Here is a 22,833-nt window from a genome sequence, read left to right as displayed (position 1 = left end):
TGACACAGTTTTCAGCTTTTGATTCCCCGGAGAGAATCTAGCTGTCACAGTGACTGACGGCCGTCAGCCACCTTTACTCTCTTTCTTTAGGTCCGACCACAGCTTGTTAGTTTCAGGCCTGGGCTTTGACTGGACCATTGCAACTCCTTGATTCCTTTTTTTTAACCAGTCATTCTGTGATGGTGTGTTTCAGATCATTGTCCTGTTTTATGACCTAATTTGGCCCAAGCTTTAGCCGTCGGACATATGGCCTCACATTTGGCAGTAGAACACTGTTCAGTGACTGCAGAGTGCCCAGGTTTGTGGAAGCAAAACAAGCYTGAATCATCATGCTAATGCTGATGAGGCTGTGAACAAGACAGACGTGTTCAGTTTTTTTTCTTACATTCTAACCAGTCTGAAGAGTTTGAGAAACAGCATCACAGCTATCTTAAATGTTTTATATTTCTGAATATTTTTTTCTAAAGCAAAACAAAAGTCTCATTCACTATTGTTCTGGGAGCAGTAACATTAATTCGGAGGCTCTGTGTTCTTATCAGGGCTATAAATGCTTTTGTATATTTTTCAGTCGAGACAATCTTGCATTTGAATATTTTAGCAGCTTTGATTAAAACTAGCCATCATCTACCTTGAAACATGACTTGCTTCTGTGTTGTTTTAATGCAGCGAATAATGTCAAAGTCTGCCAGCAATGTGTCTGATTACAACTTGCCTTCAGCTACATCTTTATACCAAATTAATTACTTCAAGCTCATTAAGTCTGCGTGACATATTACTGAGTTTTAACCTATCACCTGCAGCATTTATGTTGAGTCAGAAATTAGAAATGTGCACCATGTAAAACCGAACACGAGGTTCTGGTAACGAGTTTCTTAGTTTGAATGTGATACATGAAGATTCAAACGTTTGTTGATCTGAAACGAAAAGTCAGATTAATGTTCATCTCTGAGCCAGTGTTGTACAGCATTTATCAACATGCTGATATGCTTTATGTATGCATTAGCTGAAGCACAGAAAATCTGGTTAATAKACTAACAGGAGCTCAAATATGGACAAGTCAAAGCCGAAACAAAGCGATCGAAATTTTGTCGCTGATGAGTGAAACACATWTGTTTTTTGTGTTTGTATCTTTGGGAGTTAGTCACTAGAAAGTCCTTGTGCACACACAAAAATTACAACAACAAAAAATACCACTGGAATAAAGGTGGCTTAAAGGAAAGCTAACATTTTTCTTTGCGATGAAAAATTAACTTTTAAGGAAAATATATGGTAGAATTAAACAACAATGGAATCATTTTTAGATGAAGAAGGCATGCAGAATGATGCAGTATCACCAATCTAACATAAAGGAGTTTCAGTACTCTTGTGATCCTGGCAGCTATGTTGTATAAAATATTAGCTCCTGATAGGTTCTCCCATGGCAAAGTGAGCCCAGGGAAGTGATCCAACTAAGAATAATTTAAAGGCCTTGGTGATCTAGGACCACATGCAGCAGGATACAAGCTACTGCCCAGACTAGAGAAACTGAGGCACACTCCTGGAGCCAGGCAGGTGGTGGATTTCATTGCAGAGGGCTTGGTRGTTGATTTTTAGTTCCTGGGGTTTAGCTGGGCCAACCCTGAAAAGGCTCCCTGCAAAACTACACCAAGAGTTGCAAGAGTTTTTCCGGTGTMCTAGGGTTGGTCAGATATATGGAATCAGAATCTGAATGAGCCAGTACATTTATTGAAAATGTGGCTTCCAGGAGCTGTAGACAGAAGGTCATCATTCTGCTACCTGCTCTTTGTTTTACATCAGTACCAATGATGTCAAAAATGATTTCCTGAAATGTAAAACCAGATGAGATTTCTATACAGGATTTRAACCTAGCACGTTTAACATATTTAACAAGCATCTTTCAGCCTGAAACTCCATGTTTGGCTTTTATTCAGACTTCAGCATTCTACTCAATCCAGCCACACATTTTACGCCAGAAGTTAGCATTCAATTTTAATCTTGATGTTGGCCTGATGAAATAGTTAATAGATTTTGAGACATGCAGACCTCGAACAGTCAGGGTAATGTTTTGTCTCCAAAAAGTCTGTTGTCCACTCTCTCTCGTCTCTCARTCATGACGGCAGAGCCCAACGCTTTTTGTAGGGGTGGCTAAACTGGGACTACTGGTCACAWACTGTAAGGGAGGCCCAGAAAATTACCTTTTTTTTCCTACATGGAAATTTTCTCACTTACCTACTCAGGTAGTGACTAATATGTCATGATAATGACCTATTTGAGCARTGCAGTTGAAAGAAGAATGACAAGAATGCTCCCACAGGGGGCCAGCTCCCCCACTGACCCCAGTAGGCTCCCCCGCTCCCTGAGACCCACCCAGGGACTGAGGCCCCCAAGACCTCCTCCTCCTCCAGACAGACCGCCAGGTCCGGAAGACGCCAGATCACGGACAGACAGAGCCCGGAGGACTGCCAGAAACCGGGACCAACAGACCCCCCCGCCCCAGAGCCGCACAATTTTTTCCCTGTCACAAAATTTTTCTGCCAAAGCGGTTAGCGGTTGGGATGGCCAGTTGTTTTTCTGAGCCATCCCCTGGCTCAACCCCTGCTTCACAGTGGCGTGTTGTCTCGCTACTGTATATAATAAACATTTCTAAACAAACAACAGCAAGAGTCACCACACTGACAAACATTTGCTGAAATTTGCAGATTACACAATCAGTTTGCTAAAGGATAGAGATGTCAGCAATGTTAACAAATGTATAAATATATAAAACACAATTTATTGGATAAGAGAGTTTAAATATTTCAGCAGCTGGCCTTAGTCTGTCAGTAATAACACATCATGTTAGAGTGACAGTGCAGCTTATATCATCAGGAGGGGAAAAAACAATGTATAAATGAGTTCAAACATGTAGCCTGTTAAAACCAAAATATTTGTTAAATTTCAATCTCCAATTTGTTGTCATAATAAACTTTTATGAATATGTATAATTGTAAAAATAAAATCATTRTTCCTTTAGATATTTTACAATGACTCAGAAAATAAACCTACTCAAAAGGTGCTCTGGAGCCCCAGTTATTCTCCTTTCTGTTCAGCTCAGACTGTTAATCTTATTTTGCGTTCATTCTTTACTTTTGCTGTTTGTCTGCAGTTGCTTCCTGTCCCTGCTGCTGGTGGCTGCCGTGGTTTGGAAGATCAAACAGAGCTGCTGGGCGTCGCGACGAAGAGAAGTAAAACAAAAATTTACACTTACAATATATGGTGTTTTATAGCTGCTAAAGCACATTTGTCACATTTTGATAATGTTAAACTGCTTTTTAAATGCAATGTGTCTAATGAGTACAATGTAAAAATAGTAAAAAAAGACAGTCTCAAATTACGATAGCGAGATTCGACTTCTCACATCTTTTTGATATATAGTGGAGCCTTTTAAGATAGAGTAAGGAGGTCCATCATCTGGACAGAGCTTTGRGTAAAGATGCTGCTCCACCCCATCAAAAGGAACCAGCTGAGGTGGTTTAGGCATTTATTAAGGATAYGTCCTGGATGCCTCCCTTTGGAGGTTATCTGGGCATGTCCCACTGGGAAGAGACTATGGAGCAAACTGAGAACTTGCTGGAAGGATTGTGTATACTCTCTGCCCTAGAAATGTCTTTGGATCCCCCAGGAGGAACTAGAGTGTCTCTGTGTCACCCTTCTAAACCTGTTGTCATCCTACTTACCAGGAACTAAGTCATGTTTGGCTTAGGGATCAAATATTTATTTCTCTCTTCGACATACACTGTAGTTTTTAATGTCTGTTTTGTTTTTCTTTTTTTAAATGAAATTTAGTTGTTCTCTGTCTCACTGTTTAAAAGAAACTTGCATTTATTCCCATTTATGAAAAATGTGTGTGCGTGTTATGTGCGATTCAGTGTGTGAGTTTACAAGCCATGCCATTTGAAGTGCTGTTCAGCTGTCACCATGCTCAAGTGTGCGGCCTCACCTTTGATTGTCTCTTACCGTGTACCCTGCTCCCATCCCACTCTCACTCAATGCCAGAAATTCTGCTGCACAGATGGGCTTTTTACAATCTAACCTTTACACAAAAATAGTGCTAGAACTTTAAGAGGATCAGTTGCTACAGGAAAAAGTGGCCCAAATCAACACCCACCCACCCCAGCACCTGTACAAGTTCAGTTCTGTTTGCTGTAGTTGGACAATCAGATTTTTGCATTTGCATTTTTACTTTTTAGTCAAAATGCTTTATTTTTCTCTCTAGGGTGAAAATTTCCTTAGGTTGTAAAGGGCACTGCTGCACAGACTAAAAAAGATTCAATACACCACAAGGAACAATAAGTATAATACCAATAAAAACACAAGAGTAAATGATTAATACCAATGAGGCAATTGTTTATATGCTGCGAAAATTAGTCATGCATGAATTACTGAGTACCAGCTTTGATTTTTTTAAATTAATAGCCTTTTAGCAATAGTATTGACTAAACTAAATAAAAAATTTCCATTTTCCAAAACAAATGCTTTTTTTCCCTTCATCATATTTAATACTGTGCCATCTGAMATGTTTTTTAGGACAAAATGTTCTTTGCAAATATTATACTATCACTCATACTAACATTCATTGTGTTCTTAGTACCCATAAAACWCTTGGTTGAAGTTGATGAAACAGAATTTAGTAGTAAAAGAGCTTGTGCTGTTTCACTCTTAATACTGGTGACATTCTGTATACAGGCAAGGCTGGACACTAAGTGGAAGGATACACTCTATTAGCTGAGGCCCTTTTGTTTCTGTGGTGGAACTGAACAAATCATTTGAACAATTTATCAGCATTTATCTGTGGGGGAAAAAGGAACAACTGTAATGTTGCTGTTGCTTCTTTAATGAGAAATGAACAGCTTTGTTTTGCCACTGGACTAACTGTAGGTCTCGCTTCCAAAAAGTCCATGTTTAGAAAAAAATATATTTTTCATTACTTTCATGCAGTGGTGAGCATTAGACCCCTAAAGCACTATAGTGCTGATTGCGGACCTAAATTTCTTGTTTGCACTTTAGGGCTTTTTGCTCAATTCTTTGAACTGCGTGCAGATTTGCGCTTTCTAAATTGAAAAAATCACTTTCACTAAATTAATTATTTTATCAAGTAATGATGTTATTATTAACAGCGGAGGAAGAAACCTGTCTCAAGTCAGTACAATGGAAAACCATTGTATGGAAACAGCCCCCCCACCACCCCAACAATTTGTTCTCRGAAGCTATACAGTCTAGCTGACTTCTGAGTCACAGCTTTCATTTAAGAGACCATATGCCATGTCTATTACTTCCGTAAAAATTCAGGCCACGATGATCACTTCCAGGTCCTGCCTACATGTGCGTTGTTTTTAGCATTAGCTCCTAGAACTAGACCATGAAAATTCATAAAAGTTAACRCATCTGTGAGCTACTGGTATAAAACGTGATTTCTGTTGTGTGCCGTTGTGTCCACTAACTAGTAGGTACAAGAGAGTAGTTTCGTTTTTCTCCATATTCCTCTTGGTTAGGAGTTAAGGCAACAACAATGGATCGTGGCTATACGCAGGGAAAACTTAGCTTGAAGCGAACTCTGGTGTGGTTCAATTGCATGTGTGAGCACCAAGTGGACCKGAGTTACTCATATCTGTCTCAGCTGCCTTGTTTGAAAAAAAAAACAGTATACTCCGCTGTTCTGCCTCATCTTCCACTCACACTGAGCCCATTGTTGAAGACTATTTGTTAGGCACATTTGCCAAAAACAAAAAAATAAATCCTATAACCACTAAAATCTGAAGTGCACAACACGTGTCAAAATCCTTCCTTTTGAAAATGTTTGTGGGTTGCAGAACATGATACAAGTAGGTTTTCATTCTAACTACATACAAAATACTTTGTCTTTTTATATTCTTATTATAACACAGTTTGCACCTAATCTCCACACACTGCTGTGTGCTGTATGGATTGTTAAAATTAAAAACAAAAGCCAACAAATTTCTGGTGAGGGCTTAATTTAAGAACTTTTTTTGTAGTTTAGTTGTGAAACTCTGTGCAAGGTAAAATGCCAGTGGTAAAATGCAGTGTGTCAAGACAGCTGATGCAAACAGAATGTCAGTCAAGTTTTTTCAAATGGTCAACTGTCTTCACCTCAACCTTTTTGCCTCCCAAGACTGTTCTGATCTTTGCAGCACTGTCCCTCTTGGCTTCACTCTTACATTCATCTTTGATTTCTCTGTGTTGCGCCATACTTGCATCAGAGGTACAGCAACCCACATTTGCATCTACTTATTCTCTTATTCAGCCCACTTAGGGCTCCTGTGCAGTGGAAAACGGGAGTTATTAGGGGTGCAACATGACAAAAATTATGATTTGATATACTTTGGTGCTTTGGGTGTCTAGGTTTGGTCTGATTCAGACTTGTTACAGTGAGAAAAAGAAACAAATGGCAAAAATGTTTTCAGGTTTCTTTCTTTCTTTTTTTGTTTTGTTTTGTTTTTGTTTTTTTTTTAGAAAAAAACACGACTCATTTTAGGATCAAAGGTAGGACAAGGTAGGATTTGTCAGTTTGTTAAATTGTAATAAAATAAAGAATAAAAGTCCTAAGCATTTAATTTGAACTGTGAGCCACAGGCCACATATAAAACAATATTTGCTCATTTTTTAAATATATTTTTGTTAAGAAAATAGTACACAGAATGAGTTTGTTTAAATTACTTTGATCTAGACCAGCTGCAAAAGAAATGGCAATCCAAAACTAGATAAAGTTTCTGTGTGAAAAAGCAAAAAAGTCAAATGTATAACACCTATAGCTTCTCAGCTAGGTGAGTGCTAATGTGTTATTCATACGCAGGTGGCACTTCCCACCTGATGGTTTATTTAACGGTGTTTATTAGATGCCAGAGGGTGTTTCAAAGTACAAAAATTATGCTTGCTTTTGCTTTTCAATGCTGCTACCAAAAAACTTTTTTACACCACTGATTCAGAAAACAGGAAGTACATCAAGCCTCTTCATGCAGAGGCTTGCAGGACTGAACATTACCTGAAGAAAATATGATTAAACAAAATTATTATAATTGACTAAGGTAAAGAAAGATATTGTTAAAATTAATTTAGCTAGCACAAGCCCAGCTGGGCCTCTGAATTGTTCCTTGTGCTCACTTCCTGTTTTTAGAATTGCTTTGCTCTCATATAGTATTTGTCTTGTAACGATTGTCCTTTGTGATATGTAGCTGCCATTGCTAATGCTACGTTCACACCGAACGCATTTTGAGCGGCCAAAAAGTGCAAAATGCCTCAAGTTGGAAGCATTATGTTCAGACTGGAACACACTGAGTGATGTTCAGACCGGTGAGAAGTAGCAGCAGCTGCGGCAGCAGGATTTGGGAAGAGCGTCTGTCCTCGGCGGGTGAATTAAAGATAAAATAAAAGCAAATGGCTTTGATTTATTTACTAAAGAGCAAGTGAACGTTGCGTACAGCAGATAATTAACTCACCAGATGATTTAGAGGCGATTTGTTCGGTTGGTTTCGTCACTCCAGAAGCTGCCAGCTGACGGACTATTTTATTATTATTTTTTTGTTCCGAGCAGCTGATCCACATCGTACTGATATATCCTGCCAGAAAATCCAACTGTACGTGGTCGATTTCAGGTAAAGATCTCCTGTCCGTCTGTTTCGGTTAAGTGGGAGACGCGTCGAGCGGCGAAAAGTTCAGATTTTTGAACTCTGGTGGCGGCTGCTTCCGCAGCACCACATACATGGAAAATGCTCCACGCCCCTTCCGCCTTCCTTGCGTGCCGCCCAAAACGTACGTGATGCGACACACGACCCTTAGAGGTGCATCCGCCATAGACTTTGCATGTAAACCGGCCGCTCCTGCAGCTCAAAACGCGTTCGGTGCGAACGTACCATTAAAATTGATGACACTGATGCTGCATACCTGCAGATTTATGACGAGAGAGGGCATGCAAAAAAAAAAAGGATGTAGACTAAGGATGAGGATTTAGAAGTACCAATTCTGTCTACCAGTAGTGCTGGTCTACAGTGACCACTTAGAGCTGGTCATTCTGACAACATTCTGTCAAAAATATGAAAGATAAAATGAGCATGTAACTGGTGCAGTCAACACTTAGTGTAAAATTGTGCTTTTGGTAGTTTACCCCTAATGGCAAAGCTACTTTGATAACAGCGTTTCAAAGACATCTGATTTAGGCTTATTTCTGCTAAGTGTGTTGAACACAAAGCACTTCGTAATTTCTTTAGGGTCTTCAAAAGAGTTAAATCTATCATGTTCCATCAAAGTGAAAAGCTCAGACTGGCTCTAAATTCAGTTCTTTTGCAAAAACTTTAAACATGAATCAACCACAATTCTTCTTTTCACATATACATTTCCAAATCTAAAAGCTGGTATATATTTCTTATAACAATTCAGAGCTCACCTGTTGGGGTCTGTACAGCTTTTTTAAGCAGTGTGTTAGCTGTACATCTGTTTGCATGCATATGTCCATGTGTGCACTTGTCTCTGTACTGTCTGAGACTTAATCAAAGCCTTCCTTTGAGGTCTGACAGTTCCTTTGAAGGAATCTGGTGCTGCCAGATGGCATTAGACATACCCAATCACAGCAGATGTTGTATGTCACTGAAGACACTGGCCTTTCAGTCAGAATAATCCCCCTTGAGGTACCTGCTGCCATGGCAAGTTCATTATTCCTGTGGTAACATTCTTGTGCAGCAGGTGGCTGTTAGTCAACGGATCACATTTTTCTAGGCTCTTTTAGTATTTTCTATGTTTACCTTCATGAGTTATCTGTAAAGAGTTTACATCATAATCTGTGAAATAGAGGTTTTACTTATCTACAGCCAACAATTGCAGGAGTGCTGAAGAGCTGTAACACAGATGATAAAGACACTCTTCAGGACTCAGCTAATTAAAGCAAAGATCCAACAGAGGCAACTAGTGAAAAGAATGATCATGATGCAAAATACTGTTAATGATATCACTTAAACATGCACTTTCTTTGCCTCAAGATACACAACAGTCTTTTCTTTTCACAGATAAGAATTTAGGCCAGAATGCAACTTTGAAAAGGGGACATTTTTAGTGCTACTGTTTGAGCCATATTTAGTGAATTAAAAATGTATTAAATGACTAAAAACAATCAGGTTTTATTCTATTTTTGTCCTTTTTTTGTGTTCCATTTTTTTTCAAACCATATCGTACCAGTATAATCCCCCCAGGGAATCCTCTCTCCTTTTGCTTCCACAAAAAATATCCGCATGGCAGAGCATAAAAGTACCCTGCATTCATTGTGACTCTAACATTGATATAAATCACACATAACTTGTATATATTAGACTAGCATTGCCCCCTGAGGTATTGACAGAAATACAGAATTTTATAATGCCTCTGATGACTGTTAGCATGGCCAACATAATTTACTGCATTGGAGATTATTTACATTGGAAGCCATGGAAAGAAAAGAAACTGCATTGATGTCTCTTGATACCCTCATATTTATTACCCCATTAAACTGCCCTTACTGTCCCTCTCCTCCTACAAACACCTCACCTTCACTGCCTTCCCTCTACTATAAATATGATTGGCAACCTTAGTATGAGGGTTCAGGCACCTGTTAAAAAATATTACCTATTTATGCCATAAAAGGAGTGAAAAGCTGCTCAATGACCTGTGGTGTGTAAACTGAACTTTGCTTTTATGCGTCGTCTCCCCTCATTTTAACATTTCAAAGTTATAGGCATAGGATGGTAATAAAGTGACATCCCAAAAAAGATTTCCTGAAAAGCTTCTTTATGAATAAACTTACATTTCCCTGTCAAGAACACTGGGTTCTGCTTCTCCTTTGATGACTTTGTGGAGGAATGTCTACATGTGGATTTTTTTGAAGAATGAAAGCATGTCAGAGGAAAGATCTGAGACTTTAGCAAGACAGGTTGCAGTGAAATAGTTGCTCTCTTGTAACAATTCAGATTGCTTGGTTTTATGCCAATAAAACATAAAAAAGATTGGTCCGACACAGATATGATGTTTGTAAAGGATATATGACAGACAGACAGACAGACTTGTTTGTCTCAAAGGTGACATAAAATTGTCTTTAACAAGGTTGCATGTTAAAAACATACATTCAAGTAAAGAAACAAGACAAGCAAAGACACAATAAGTACTATAATAAACCCCATATCCATACAGAGTTTTATCATTTAATAACTATTTTATTTTATACAACAATGAACCATTTATACATATGTAAATAATAGGGGTGCAACAATACATGTACCCGTATCGAACCGTACCGAACTGTATCGAACAGTGCTGTATGGAACAATACAGATTTTTAAAATTTACTTTATCAACTTGTCTTCTGAAGATGCTCTGTGTTAAAGGGTCAGTGGATCTGTGTTCGACCTCTCCACCTAGGCTGCATTTTTGACTGCAGGTCCACTGAGAAACTTGCTGTTTCAGCAACATTTAATTTAAAAACTGTACTTTTGAGGTTAAACAAATGTTCATAATTAATATAAATAAATTACAAGTTAAAAGGGGCATGGAAATTTCTCTTTTTTGTATCAAAAAAATCGGACCGTAAGACTAAAGTATCGAACCAAACCGTGAATTTCTTTCATTGTTGCACCCCTGGTAAATAATCATTTTCAACAGGAGTAATTACAAATTATATGAAAGTAGCTAAGGTATTTCCTCTTTATAAGAATGGTGATAAATGTGGGTTTACAAATTACAGACCAATATCCTTGTTGCTACAGCTTACAAAGATTTGAGAAATTATTTGTAAACAGGTTAGGTTAATTTATAGGAAGCAAAATATTAAAGTAGTAGTAAATATGAATTGAGAACAAATAACGCCAATGGCTCTCAATCAGGGCTGGGTATTGAAAGGGTTTAATTCGATACTGGTGCTAAATCAATACTTTCAAAACAGTACCAGTTCCTAAACAGTATTTAAATTGGTATGTTAAAAATAAATAGTGAGTGAGTGAGTGAGTGAGTGAGTGAGAGTGTAAAATTTTATTTATAGAGCACCTTTCACAGAAATGGAATTCACAAGGTGCTGTACAATAATCAATAATATAGAGTTGATAGGCAGAAGGTGCTGTACAATAATCAAACACAAATAGAAAAACAGAAATACTTGACAATTACAAATCAAATCAATTTGATTTGTAATTGATCATCATTTGATCAATGATGGAATTTCATCATTACAAATGATGAAATTCCAGTCAATACATTCTTAAATTTTTGGAATAGTAGGGGGCATGGAATAACAATGATGGAGAAAAGAGTAATTAAGGTATATACAATAGATAGGCTTGCCTTGTAGCTAATTGGAGTCGATGGTCGTGGCATTGAAAATGTAAATGAATGGATACCAGTCCAAAGTAAAACTTTAAGTAAAACTTTTTTTATTTATTCCTTTAAAATAAATAATATACACACACTCACACAGAGGTTTATGAAGCAATGACTATTTCTGAGTCAAAGTCAAACTTCAAATTGACCAACATATTAACTGAAATCCATTAATAATTTGCCTTTGCATCAATTATTCTTAAAGCATTTGTTGTAGGTGGAAGTTTCTGCATCCTATATCCTAAAGTGACACCACACTTTGGACCGTTTTGCTTTCGACATCTCGACTATAATAACTGTTAACTGCAGCGGTACCTGTTAGCCCCTCTCCATGAACTCGGTTTTACTCGATTCACTTTGGGTCAGGTCGGTTCTGCTCAGTGTCCGTGTGTCTCCATGCAGTGTGTCCCTCAGTGTGTGGGTGTGATTACGTGTGGACTGTTATGGAAATATTTATTTAACAAAGACAGAAATAAGTGGTCCAAGAATGAAGGTACTCTGTGGGATGATCAGCTGAGTTTTATTGCAACAACAGGAACACAGAGAACAACATAGAGCCATCAGACTGTCCACCTGCTCTCTGCTCCTGCTTCTCCTTCACTGAGGCAGTTGAGGCCTCATACAGTATATACTGTTTAACAAACACTATTATGTCATCTTAATAAAGCAAGATTTCATCCTAAGGAAATACTGGGTCAAGGGAAAACACAAACATAAACATAAGTGATATCTAAGAATGATTGTTGTTAGCAGATCTTGTTCTGACTTTAATCATTTTATCTACTGATAAGCAGCATGTCATGAAAACCTAGGTTATTAAACTATATCATGAATTACTGGCTTAAACCTAAAGTATTTCCATCACACTCCCCCATCTGATCATTAAATGATCAATAAAACAAAACACAACCCTTTAATGAATTAAAAAATTATGTCAACACAAACCTAAGTATGTGTACTTTTCTAAAACCCCAACCCCAGTAATTCAATTTTTATTCCTCCCAAATCAAAAAGAAAAAAATTGTATAGGTCTTCTGGACGGGTTCTTCTCTAATGAAACGTTTCGTCTCTCCTCCAAGAGACTTCTTCAGTCTGAGAGTTTCAGGCAAAATTCAGGCTTTTAAGCCCTGCCTCCAAAATTCCGGCTTAAAATCCTTTAAAATGCTTAAAAGCCTGAATTTTGCCTGAAACTCTCAGAATGAAGAAGTCTCTTGGAGGAGAGATGAAACGTTTCATTAGAGAAGAACCTGTCCAGAAGACCTATACAATTTTTTTCTTTTTGATTTTTTACCTGGATTACTGAGATGCATCAGGACATTCCTCCCAGATGTTCAGAATACTGTTACTAATTACCGTTATACATCATATCTTTTGACTGCCCTCACAAATCACTCTGACCAATCACGGTTTACCCAAATTACACCCACTCCCAAGAAACTGTCAGTTACTGCAGATACCCCCTTCTCAGTTCTTTAGCCACTGATGAGATTTCTTGATAGTGGCAACTTTTTTTCAATTGATGGTACATGGTATGCAGGGKCTTAACGTTCCATTAATCTTTGAGGTTCTTCTCTTTCACTTTAGGTTTCTGCCTCCTGAGACATCAATTTATTAACATTAAGTAAAGACAGAGACAACTTGTTTCATCATTCACTTCAAATACAAAGTGCTTCTAGTTATTTTTTTTCTTTACCAAGGATCTGAGATATACATATACATTTGCTAAGTGGCGACATTCCTCTAGTGTAGCCTTGTCAGCCATCAGCAGACCCTTCATCCCAGCTGCTATTGCAAATAAAGAGGGAAAGACTGATTAGAAATTTCTCACAGCTGTGTCAATCAGTCCCATCTGGCACTGTTTCCTGAACTATTACCAAATATCTCCCTTTACAACTATGCATCGACCATACACCATCATGATCCTATTGCTGACTGATCTGAAGTCTGTGAACATAATGGTCAACATTATTCTTGTAGTGTTCGAGCAATCTGTTCAGCTTACTTGGCACCAATTGCAGTTTGATGCAGGTAAATATTATCTTTTGAATTATCTCAGCTAAAGCATCAAATATTTATTAACAAGTTACTCAGTTTGTAATTGGCTCAGAACGGTGCTATTGTTGCAAGGATGAAACTGTAACATTGTAAAAAATCTAACCAAACCAAGAAAGAAAAACAAAATGTGTTCTAAACCTTTACATTTGGGATTTTATTTTTGTTGGGTTTTCTCTAATTCATGCGGGATCAACATTAGAAATAGAGTAGAATAGAAGTAGCCTTTATTGTCCTGCCGAGGGGAAATACAGGTGTCACAGCAGCATCAGTACAGAGGTTCACACGCTAGTTACTTTACAAACTACAGTATACTGTAGACAGTTCACAAAAAACAAAATTATCACTGATTAACACAAATTAAATACATGCTCAATGTAATAATATATCCCCACTAATACTTGCCTAAATATCCCCAAGTTGCATTATAATCACACACTTTATTGTAATCATCAACATGCTTAGGTCGTAATTCTGGCAGAATATTTGAGCACTCCTCTTGGCAGAATTAGCAGTCTAATTTTCAAATTGTTGGGTGTCATGACATGGACTCTGCTTTTAAGCATAGTCCACAAATTTTAAATTAAACTAAGGTCTGTCCTTTCGGAACACACAATTCAGTCTGAGTTTCAACCATCTAGCTGTTAATTTTAAGGTGAAGTTTAAAAATTTGGAGGTAGACCTCTTTGCTATTATTCTATCTATTTGAAGCAGTGCACCAGTAGCACAAAAAAACTTACACTAGCTGCATTTCCATTGACCACAAAAATGCACAAATTAGAAAAGAAATTTGCTTAATGGAAACTTCAATTTCATCACGGGAGTCATGTGATCAACAACCGATGTTTGTACTAGTAAAAAWAATCAACGAAGAAGACAACAGGAAGTAGAAGTAGTAGTAAAATCACAGAAGCAGTAAAAGAAAGTAATAAAATCACAGACTACAATTTCCCAAGAACGCTGCATACGTAGCCGCTCCCAAGTATAAGGAGCTTGTCACTCGAAAGCCTCGATAAGATGCCGACATCTCCTCTGATGGCTGATGATGAGCGTTAGTGTCGTGGTCGCAATGTGTTTACATCTGTTGCAGCCATGTTTGCAATGACTTTATGTGAGAACAAACGTATTCACGCGTGACTTTAATAGCATTTATTACACCACAATTGTAAAACTGTGTTTTTCGACATTAACAAAATATCGACAAAGTTTTGTGCACATTTGCAATGGAAACACAGCTAGTATGAATCACTGTGTGACACTTGATACAATGTTTGCTGCTTTAAAAACACTTGTCATTATGGCCAAATAGCTTAATATTTGTCTCAATATAAATTCATCCATCCATCCATCCATTTTCTTCCGCCTATCCGGGATCGGTTCGCGGGGGCAGCAGCTTCAGAAGGGAGGCCCAGACCTCCCTGTCCCCAGCCACTTCTTCCAGCTCCTCCGGGGGAACTCCAAGGCGTTCCCAGGCCAGCCGAGAGACATAGTCCCTCCAGCGTGTCCTGGGTCTTCCTCGGGGCCTCCTCCCGGTGGGACGTGCCCGGAACACCTCACCAGGGAGGCGTCCAGGAGGCATCCTTACCAGATGCCCGAGCCACCTCAACTGGCTCCTYTCGACGTGGAGGAGCAGCGGCTCTACTCTGAGTCCCTCCCGGATGACCGAGCTTCTCACCCTATCTCCAAGGGAGAGCCCTGTCACCCTGCGTAGGAAACCCATTTCGGCCGCTTGTATCCGGGACCTCGTTCTTTCGGTCATGACCCAAAGCTCATGACCATAGATGAGGGTAGGAACGTAGATCGACCGGTAAATCGAGAGCTTCACTTTCTGACTCGGCTCTCTCTTCACCACGACGGACCGGTACAGCACCCGCTTTACAGTAGATGCTGCGCCAATCCGCCTGTCAATCTCCCGCTCCCTTCTTCCCCCATTCGTGAACAAGATCCCCAGATACTTAAACTCCTCCACTTGAGGCAGGACGACCCCCCTGACCCGGAGAAGGCACTCTACCCTTTTCCGGCTCAAGACCATGGCCTCAGATTTGGAAGCACTGAGCCTCATCCCGGCCGCTTCGCACTTGGCCACGAACCGCTCCAGTGAAAGCAGCAGATCACGTTCCGATGAAGCCAACAGGACCACATCATCCGCAACAAGCAGAGATGCGATCCAAAGGCCACCAAAACGGATCCCCTCAACACCTCGGCTGTGCCTAGAAATTCTGTCCATGAAAGTAATGAACAGAATCGGTGACAAAGGGCAGCCTTGGCGGAGTCCAACTCTCACCGGAAACGAGCCCGACTTACTGCCGGCAATGCGRACCAGACTCTGACACCGGTCGTACAAGGACCTGACAGCCCGTATCAARKGGCCCGGTACCCCATACTCCCGGAGAACCCCCCACARGGCCCCCCTTGGGACACGGTCGAACGCCTTCTCCAAGTTMACAAAACACATGTAGACCGGTTGGGCGAACTCCCATGCACCCTCCAGGACCCTGCTGAGGGTGTAGAGCTGGTCCAGTGTTCCACGGCCAGGACGAAAACCACACGCTCTTCCTGAATCCGAGGTTCGACTATCCGACGGACCCTCCTCAATATAAATTTATTATATAAATTTCAGTTCAGCTTAAAAATATGTATGAAAATCTGTATGAAATTATGGACAGTGTTATATAGCTGTGAGGATTAAATTAAAACAGTGATCACATTAAACGGCAATTAAAATGTCTGGTTGGATTTGGGATCGCCGATCTGATTATTTTTAGTCCTGATCTATACTCTACGTGACTTGACACCTTTGTAGTTTAAAAAAATTGAACCACAAAGAGGATCTCTAAGTAAGTTAATTCAGTTTGTTTTATGAGGCGCTGCAGCCTGTGATGAGAACGAGAGGCTCCGTTAAACGGTGTGATGCTGTCCGGGGCTGGTGTGGTGTGAGAGTCGGTCTGATGAAACCCAGCTGAGGCTGCAGTAAAGAGCCTTGTGTCCTGAGTGATCCGGGGGGATAAAACACGTGTCAGTCCCGGACTGAGCTGGTTTGTGAACCAAACAGAAATGAAAAAGAATTTTTCTGTTCTGTTTTGAACCCAAGTCATATTTTAACAGTTTRTTTCCTGAACTGTTTGTAACAACTAAATGTGAGTTTGCATGTATGTCATGAAATTTTACTTTACAAAACATTTCTTTAGAACAATCAGAAATGTTAGCTCGTCAAATTAAGCTAACTGTCACGCTCTCTTGTCCTGACACTTTGTTARCATTTTTCAAATTTGCCTTGGGGCAGAGTTATGCTTTCACAAGGTGGATTAGTTACACTTTACAAAATGGAGATGCTGTGATGCTGGTGTTGCAGCCTTAATGGTTCCTGGGTTGTTCTTAAACATGCTAACCAATTTCCTTTCATTTGAAGAGGGTATTTGAGGCTTGGCCAATTTAGTGTTTTAACAAATCTTTTATTATGCTGGCAGAGAATCTACCAGCTGCACCCAATCACGATCACTAATAGGAAGTTAATAGGCCATGGCTTTGTCACATGAAGATGTTTTAGAACTTTCAGAACACCTAATTAAGAGAATTAGACCCTCTATACATTGGAAGCTGCACAAGGGCCAAATTTTGCTCTTGTTAATGGGAGACTGAAGACGAAATGGCTCTTTTTTCTTTCTGCTGTTGTCAGGTTGTAAAAAATTAATTAATTAAATTTTAAAAGCCCTGACATCATGTTTACAAACAAGGAGGAGGAAAGGGAGCCGCCAGGTGCACGTTTATAACTCTTGGAGATTTTAAGCACTTTCAGCTGCAACTTCTGTCTAAAGACTGCCTCCATGTTCATCTGAGACTGAGTAGAGAGCCGTATGACAGCTGCTGGGGCAGAGTTGCCACAAGAATCAGAATAAAAAACAAATTCCTGCAGAGTGATCGACTCACTGTAAATATAGATGCACACAAATTCCACTGTTTGTGTGGTTAGAGGTGCAGACACCGAGCCTAAGTATTTTAACATCCTTTGGGAAGGTTCCTTTAGATATGCAAGTATGTACGTATTTTGAGTTTGTGTAGATTTGAGAAAATCGACAATAAATTCAAACGTGCACCTTATTTTTGTGTTAAATATTGTGGTTCCGTGTTGTGTAATCATGCAGTATAACTGTATCTAGTTTTATAAACTTTTTTCGTTTAGGTCCATTTTTCCATGCTTAAAGTTACCCTAATTTAAAATATTCATGTTCCTTCACTATTGCAGATATTTTCTCACTAGTTTTTGTTTAAGCCAGTYTCCATTCTTTGAGTCTCATCCTTATTACCTCAGTTTTCCCCAGAGTGTCTTTATAAGCCCTACTTCTTCCCATCTTTACCTCTTCATGATGCCCAAGGAGCTTCATTCTTAAGTTTTATCCACCACCAGTATTTAGACACTTTAGGGTCCTATATGTCTCTTTCATTATTCACTTCACTTYTTCACCATGAGAAAATAATACTAATCACCAATCTGAAATTTATATATTATTTACATCAGGATATATTGTTCYGTGCTTTCACTTGATTTATCCTTGTACTGTATCGGACTCTAACATGTATGTTAATGTAGAATTAGCACTTATTCACTTCTCGTGCACATTTGAGGACTGATGTTATGTTTGAACCACTTGCTTGTCATCTTTGTGCTTTGAAGATTTRTCTAACCCCTGCTAATCTTAATTCAGCAGAAATGGTGCATAACATTACAAAGAACAATCTAGCCTGCTTGTGTTTTCAGGCGACTGTCATAATATTTTAGGAGCTTAAGTCATGATTTGAATAGAGCATTTTTTTTTTCAGTTTCTTCTGTATTGAGATTTAGGATGTCTTAGTAAACATCTGATGATACAGCCCTATATGCACAGACCACACTATATTCATAATAACAATAAAATCWTGTCTTATTTTTTATTTAAAAATGCATTCCAGTAGAKTAAATCATCAGCACTGGCACAACTGCCAAGATGGGTAAAAAATGGACAAAAGTGGGCCAAGACAGGTATGRTGTTGGCAGGTAGTGGGTACAAACAGATCTGTGTGATCTGTACTGGGCGGTTTCTTTTGTATGATTTGGCTGAGGKACAGATTGGTCCAGAACATCAAGATACTTAAAAAAAATCTGTTTAACCTGTAGTTTTATACAKATTTTGTCCTTTCCAACCTTATTTTGCATCTAGATATGAGTATGGTACTGCTAAGATGTTCAGATGTTATTTATTGCTGCTTAAYATAATATCTAAAGCCTTACCTGTGTGTATTAATGGTATAGTGATGTTCTGTCAAATTATMTGTAGTAATTTATCTGCTGTGATATCATTCACAGAACGTTGTTGATTATTGATAAAACACAACTATAGACATCTACGTATATGAGAGAACATCACTTCAAAAATAACCAGGCTCTCCATTTATACTGTAAATTTGGCTGTATAATTTATTTTTCCTTAGTTGTTTTTTAAAAATACTTCCTGCCACTGGACGGGTTCTTCTCTAATGAAACGTTTCGTCTCTCCTCCAAGAGACTTCTTCAGTCTGAGAGTTCCAGGCAAAATTCAGGCTTTTAAGCACTGCCTCCATGTGACTGATACTCACATCACATGGCTATCGTTGACACCTAATTAACACCTATTGTTTACAGGGGGTGGAGTGATACTGGCAAAAGCAGCGCTGTAGGATGGGGACAACTGAAAACGGAGGCCTCCACCTCTGTTTAATGATGGACGGTCTTTCTTCACAAAAATGGCTTCTTTTACTCCTCTCTCAAACCAACGTTCCTCTCTATCAAGAATGAGAACATCCTCATTACTGAAAGAGTGACCGCTGGCCTGTAAATGAGTGAAAACTGCAGAGTTCTGGCCATTAGATGTAGCTCATCTGTGGTGGGACATTCTTTTGAACAGTGTGCAACTTTGAACTGTTCAAAAGAATGTCCCAACACAAACGAGCTACATCAAATGGCCAGAACTCTGCAGTTTTCACTCATTTACAGGCCAGCGGTCACTCTTTCAGAGATGAGGATGTTCTCATTCTTGATAGAGAGGAACGTTGGTTTGAGAGAGGAGTAAAAGAAGCCATTTTTGTGAAGAAAGACCGTCCATCATTAAACAGAGGTGGAGGCCTCCGTTTTCAGTTGTCCCCCTCCTACAGCGCTGCTATTGCCAGTATCACTCCACCCCCTGTTAACAATAGGTGTTAATTAGGTGTCAGCAATAGCCATGTGATGTGAGTATCAATCACATGGAAGCAGTGCTTAAAAGCCTGAATTTTGCCTGAAACTCTCAGACTGAAGAAGTCTCTTGGAGGAGAGACAAAACGTTTCATTAGAGAAGAACCCGTCCAGAAGACCTATACAATTTTTTTCTTTTTGATTTTTTACCTGGATTACTGAGATGCATCAGGACTTTCTGCCACCTTTTTACTCAGCATGCTGGAAGTTTGGTGGAGTTTGGTTGAGTTCTGCTGAAAGTTTGAAATACWTGTCACTATTTTAGAAAAATCCCTTTATTGAAAAGAGTATTTCATCTAAGATTTGAGTGACTGTTGTTTAAATGTGTTTAGCACCTTGTTTCTTTACAGAGATGATATCTGAGCAGTGTTGTCCCTGTCTTTGAAATATGGACCTTTTAGTCCTAGTTGAGTTGGTTATTTTGGCTTAGGGAGACAGTGTCAGTTATTACAATCTGACAAGTTCATCCAGAATGAACAAACGTGTATTTGTTTTTCTTAAAGAGGAGTGTTTTATAGTTGAATTGAATACTAAGTGTCTCACTGAACGAGGAGTAGCAGGAGTTCTCACCACTCACTGTGTCCATCCAGGTTACAGCCTCCTGTGTTGTTTCTTTCATTTCCGGTGAGGCATTGGATCAAGAACTCCAGCGCTTGGGCAAGATTCCAAGTACTTTTTGATTTGCAGGTTTAAAGTGCAAAAGTGAGAAGTCCAAACTTGTTCAGTGTTTTAAGAGACGTCAAAGATGCTTTAAGTTCAGCTTAAAGGGAACATGGAGGATTATTTTATAGTGTATGCCAGCAATGGCATCGTGAAGTGTTTTGAATGCCGAGATGTTGGGCACAAGGGGGCAGCTTGTCCTCATATTCTAACTGAGGAGGGKGTTGATTTAACAACCCAGCCTGCAGAGGCATCAGTGGATGATGGTGCCGCTCAGTGGGAGGGATGCAGCAGTCAGAAAGTACACAGAGTGAACAGAACGCTAATATCAAGCATGATGCTGTGATTACTGGTGCTATAGCAGATGGGGCGTTAAAGGAAACCGAAAAAAGCAGCAGTGTATGATCAGAAACTTTCTTTTAACTTTCTAACTTCACTTTATTGTCCCTGCAGGGACATTTGCTTCACAGCCAGGTGAAGACAGAAATCTGCAGTCACAAACGTTCCCTCTGTTGTTCTCCCTCTGCAGTCTTCCTTCAATATATCTAAAGGATGATAGAAAGCTTTCTTCGCTAGCAACATTTTTAAGAGGCGCATCAATAAATAAACAACTTGATTTAGTTTGTTGAGATGTGCTCTGTGCCATCCACATGGACACAAAATGTGTGTGTTCATGTATTTGTGCTCATGCGCACACTTTCTTTGCATCCAGTCTTATTCCCCTCTTCCCAGAGATGAATGCTTTGAACACTGTTGTCTTTCTCTCTCTTGTATGTGGTTTGTTTTTCACTCAGCAAAGTTCTCCTTTACTGTTTTCCCATATTTTGTCCATTTTTAGCTGTTTTTTCCTGTTCCTTGTTATTCTTTCTTGACTTTTTCTTGCACATGTTCATTTTTTTCTCATTATTCCACTCTCCCTCCTCACTATGAGTGCTYTCCTGACACGTTCAATCTTTTTGGCACTCTTCTGCTCACTTTGACAGTGCTCAAATACAATTTCTCCAGACAGCTCAAGTGAGTGTATGTGTGAGCGTGAGCACAAGCGTGTCTAAGTCATCTGATTTAAGCGTTCGATCCCTGACTTCCTACGCTATTGTGTCTTCCAAGTCTGAATAAGTACAAAGGAAAATCTTAATATTCTTTCAATCAATGTAAATTACCCAGAGCTATTCATAACAGTTTTAAACTTTAACATTATGCATAACTGCATATGATATTGTAAGATCTCATAAGATGAGTTGATGCCCAGTGTGTGTTGAAGATGATGCTCAACTACTACTATACCAAACTTTGTCTAGTTTCTGTAAAACTACATTATAGCCATTTTTGTGTTGGCTAATGTTAGCTGTGGTGGCCATCTTATGTTTAAGTGACTACAAATGTTATTTAGTTAAATGCACATTCTTTATGTGAATTTGTAAAAGTATTAGCTAAGGATAGTAGTAGCTGTGGAGGACCAAAATTGACGACATTGAAATTAAAAGTAGAAATATATAAATGGCCCAATAAATAAATAAATAAATAAATACACTTAAAATGCGCAAATTAATTAAAAATGATTGTGCATACCAAACATAAAAATAACACATGGAAATAAAAAGACAAATCATTTTAATGATCTGAGTCTCATGGTAAAATGAACTGAACTTGGATAGCTCTTTTTCAAGTCCCTTTGGACTCCAAAGTGCTTTACACCTAGACAGTCACCCATTCACACACTGATGGTGGTAAGCTACATTGTAGCCACAGCTGCCCTGGGGCASACTGACAGAGGCGGGGCTGCCATGCACCACTGCTACCAAACCCTCTGACCACCATCAGCAGCAGGTGAAGTGGGTTGCCCAAGGACACAACGACTGAGATAATCTGGAACGGGGGATCGAACCAGCAACCCACCAGTTACAGGACGACTCCCCTAACAACTCTGCCACAGCTGCCCATGACACAGTACACTAAAATGAACTGCTGTTCCCATTACTAGTTATTAAACTGAGGCAGTGCAGGCAGAAAAATACATTTACTTATACTGTAGTAAAAATACCTCTGAGTGTATTTCTTTTTTGTGCTTGGACTGTTTTTAGAAGCAGTACAGACCCAAATGTTAGTAAAAAAAATCCTGAAAAAGGTGAATTTTGCATATTAGGTTCCCTTTAAGAGACACATCTACAAGTAAAAGGAAACATATGTGTGTGTGTATATATATATATATGTATGTATGTATGTATGTATTAGGGGTGCAACACTACATGTACCCATATCAAACCGTATCAAACAGTGCTTTAGGTTCAATACACATTTGTATCGAACAATACAGATTTTTAAAATTTACTTTATCAACTTGTCTTCTGAAGATGCTCTGTGTTAAAGGATCAGTGGATCTGTGTTCGACTACTCTACCTAGGCTGCATTTTCGAGCGCAAATCCACTGAGAAACTTGCTGTTTCAGCAACATTTAATTTAAAAACTGTACTTTTGAGGTTAAACAAATGTTC

General features: G+C 39.1%; 1 protein-coding gene across 1 annotated transcript in view; it reads left to right on the top strand.

Annotated features, from left to right (window-relative positions):
• The window catches only part of atrn (attractin), a 151,332-nt gene that overhangs the window by 103,713 nt on the left and 24,786 nt on the right, over positions 1-22,833 (top strand). The window contains exon 26 of the mRNA XM_014017075.1: positions 3,146-3,224. Within this exon, the coding sequence (XP_013872529.1) occupies positions 3,146-3,224 (79 nt within the window). The remainder of the gene's footprint in view (positions 1-3,145; positions 3,225-22,833) is intronic.

The sequence above is a fragment of the Austrofundulus limnaeus genome, unplaced genomic scaffold, assembly GCF_001266775.1.
Source record: "Austrofundulus limnaeus strain Quisiro unplaced genomic scaffold, Austrofundulus_limnaeus-1.0 Scaffold160, whole genome shotgun sequence".
Taxonomy (NCBI): Eukaryota; Metazoa; Chordata; class Actinopteri; order Cyprinodontiformes; family Rivulidae; genus Austrofundulus; species Austrofundulus limnaeus.
Note: the sequence above shows the minus strand (reverse complement) of the source record. Positions and strands in the feature narration are given on the sequence as shown.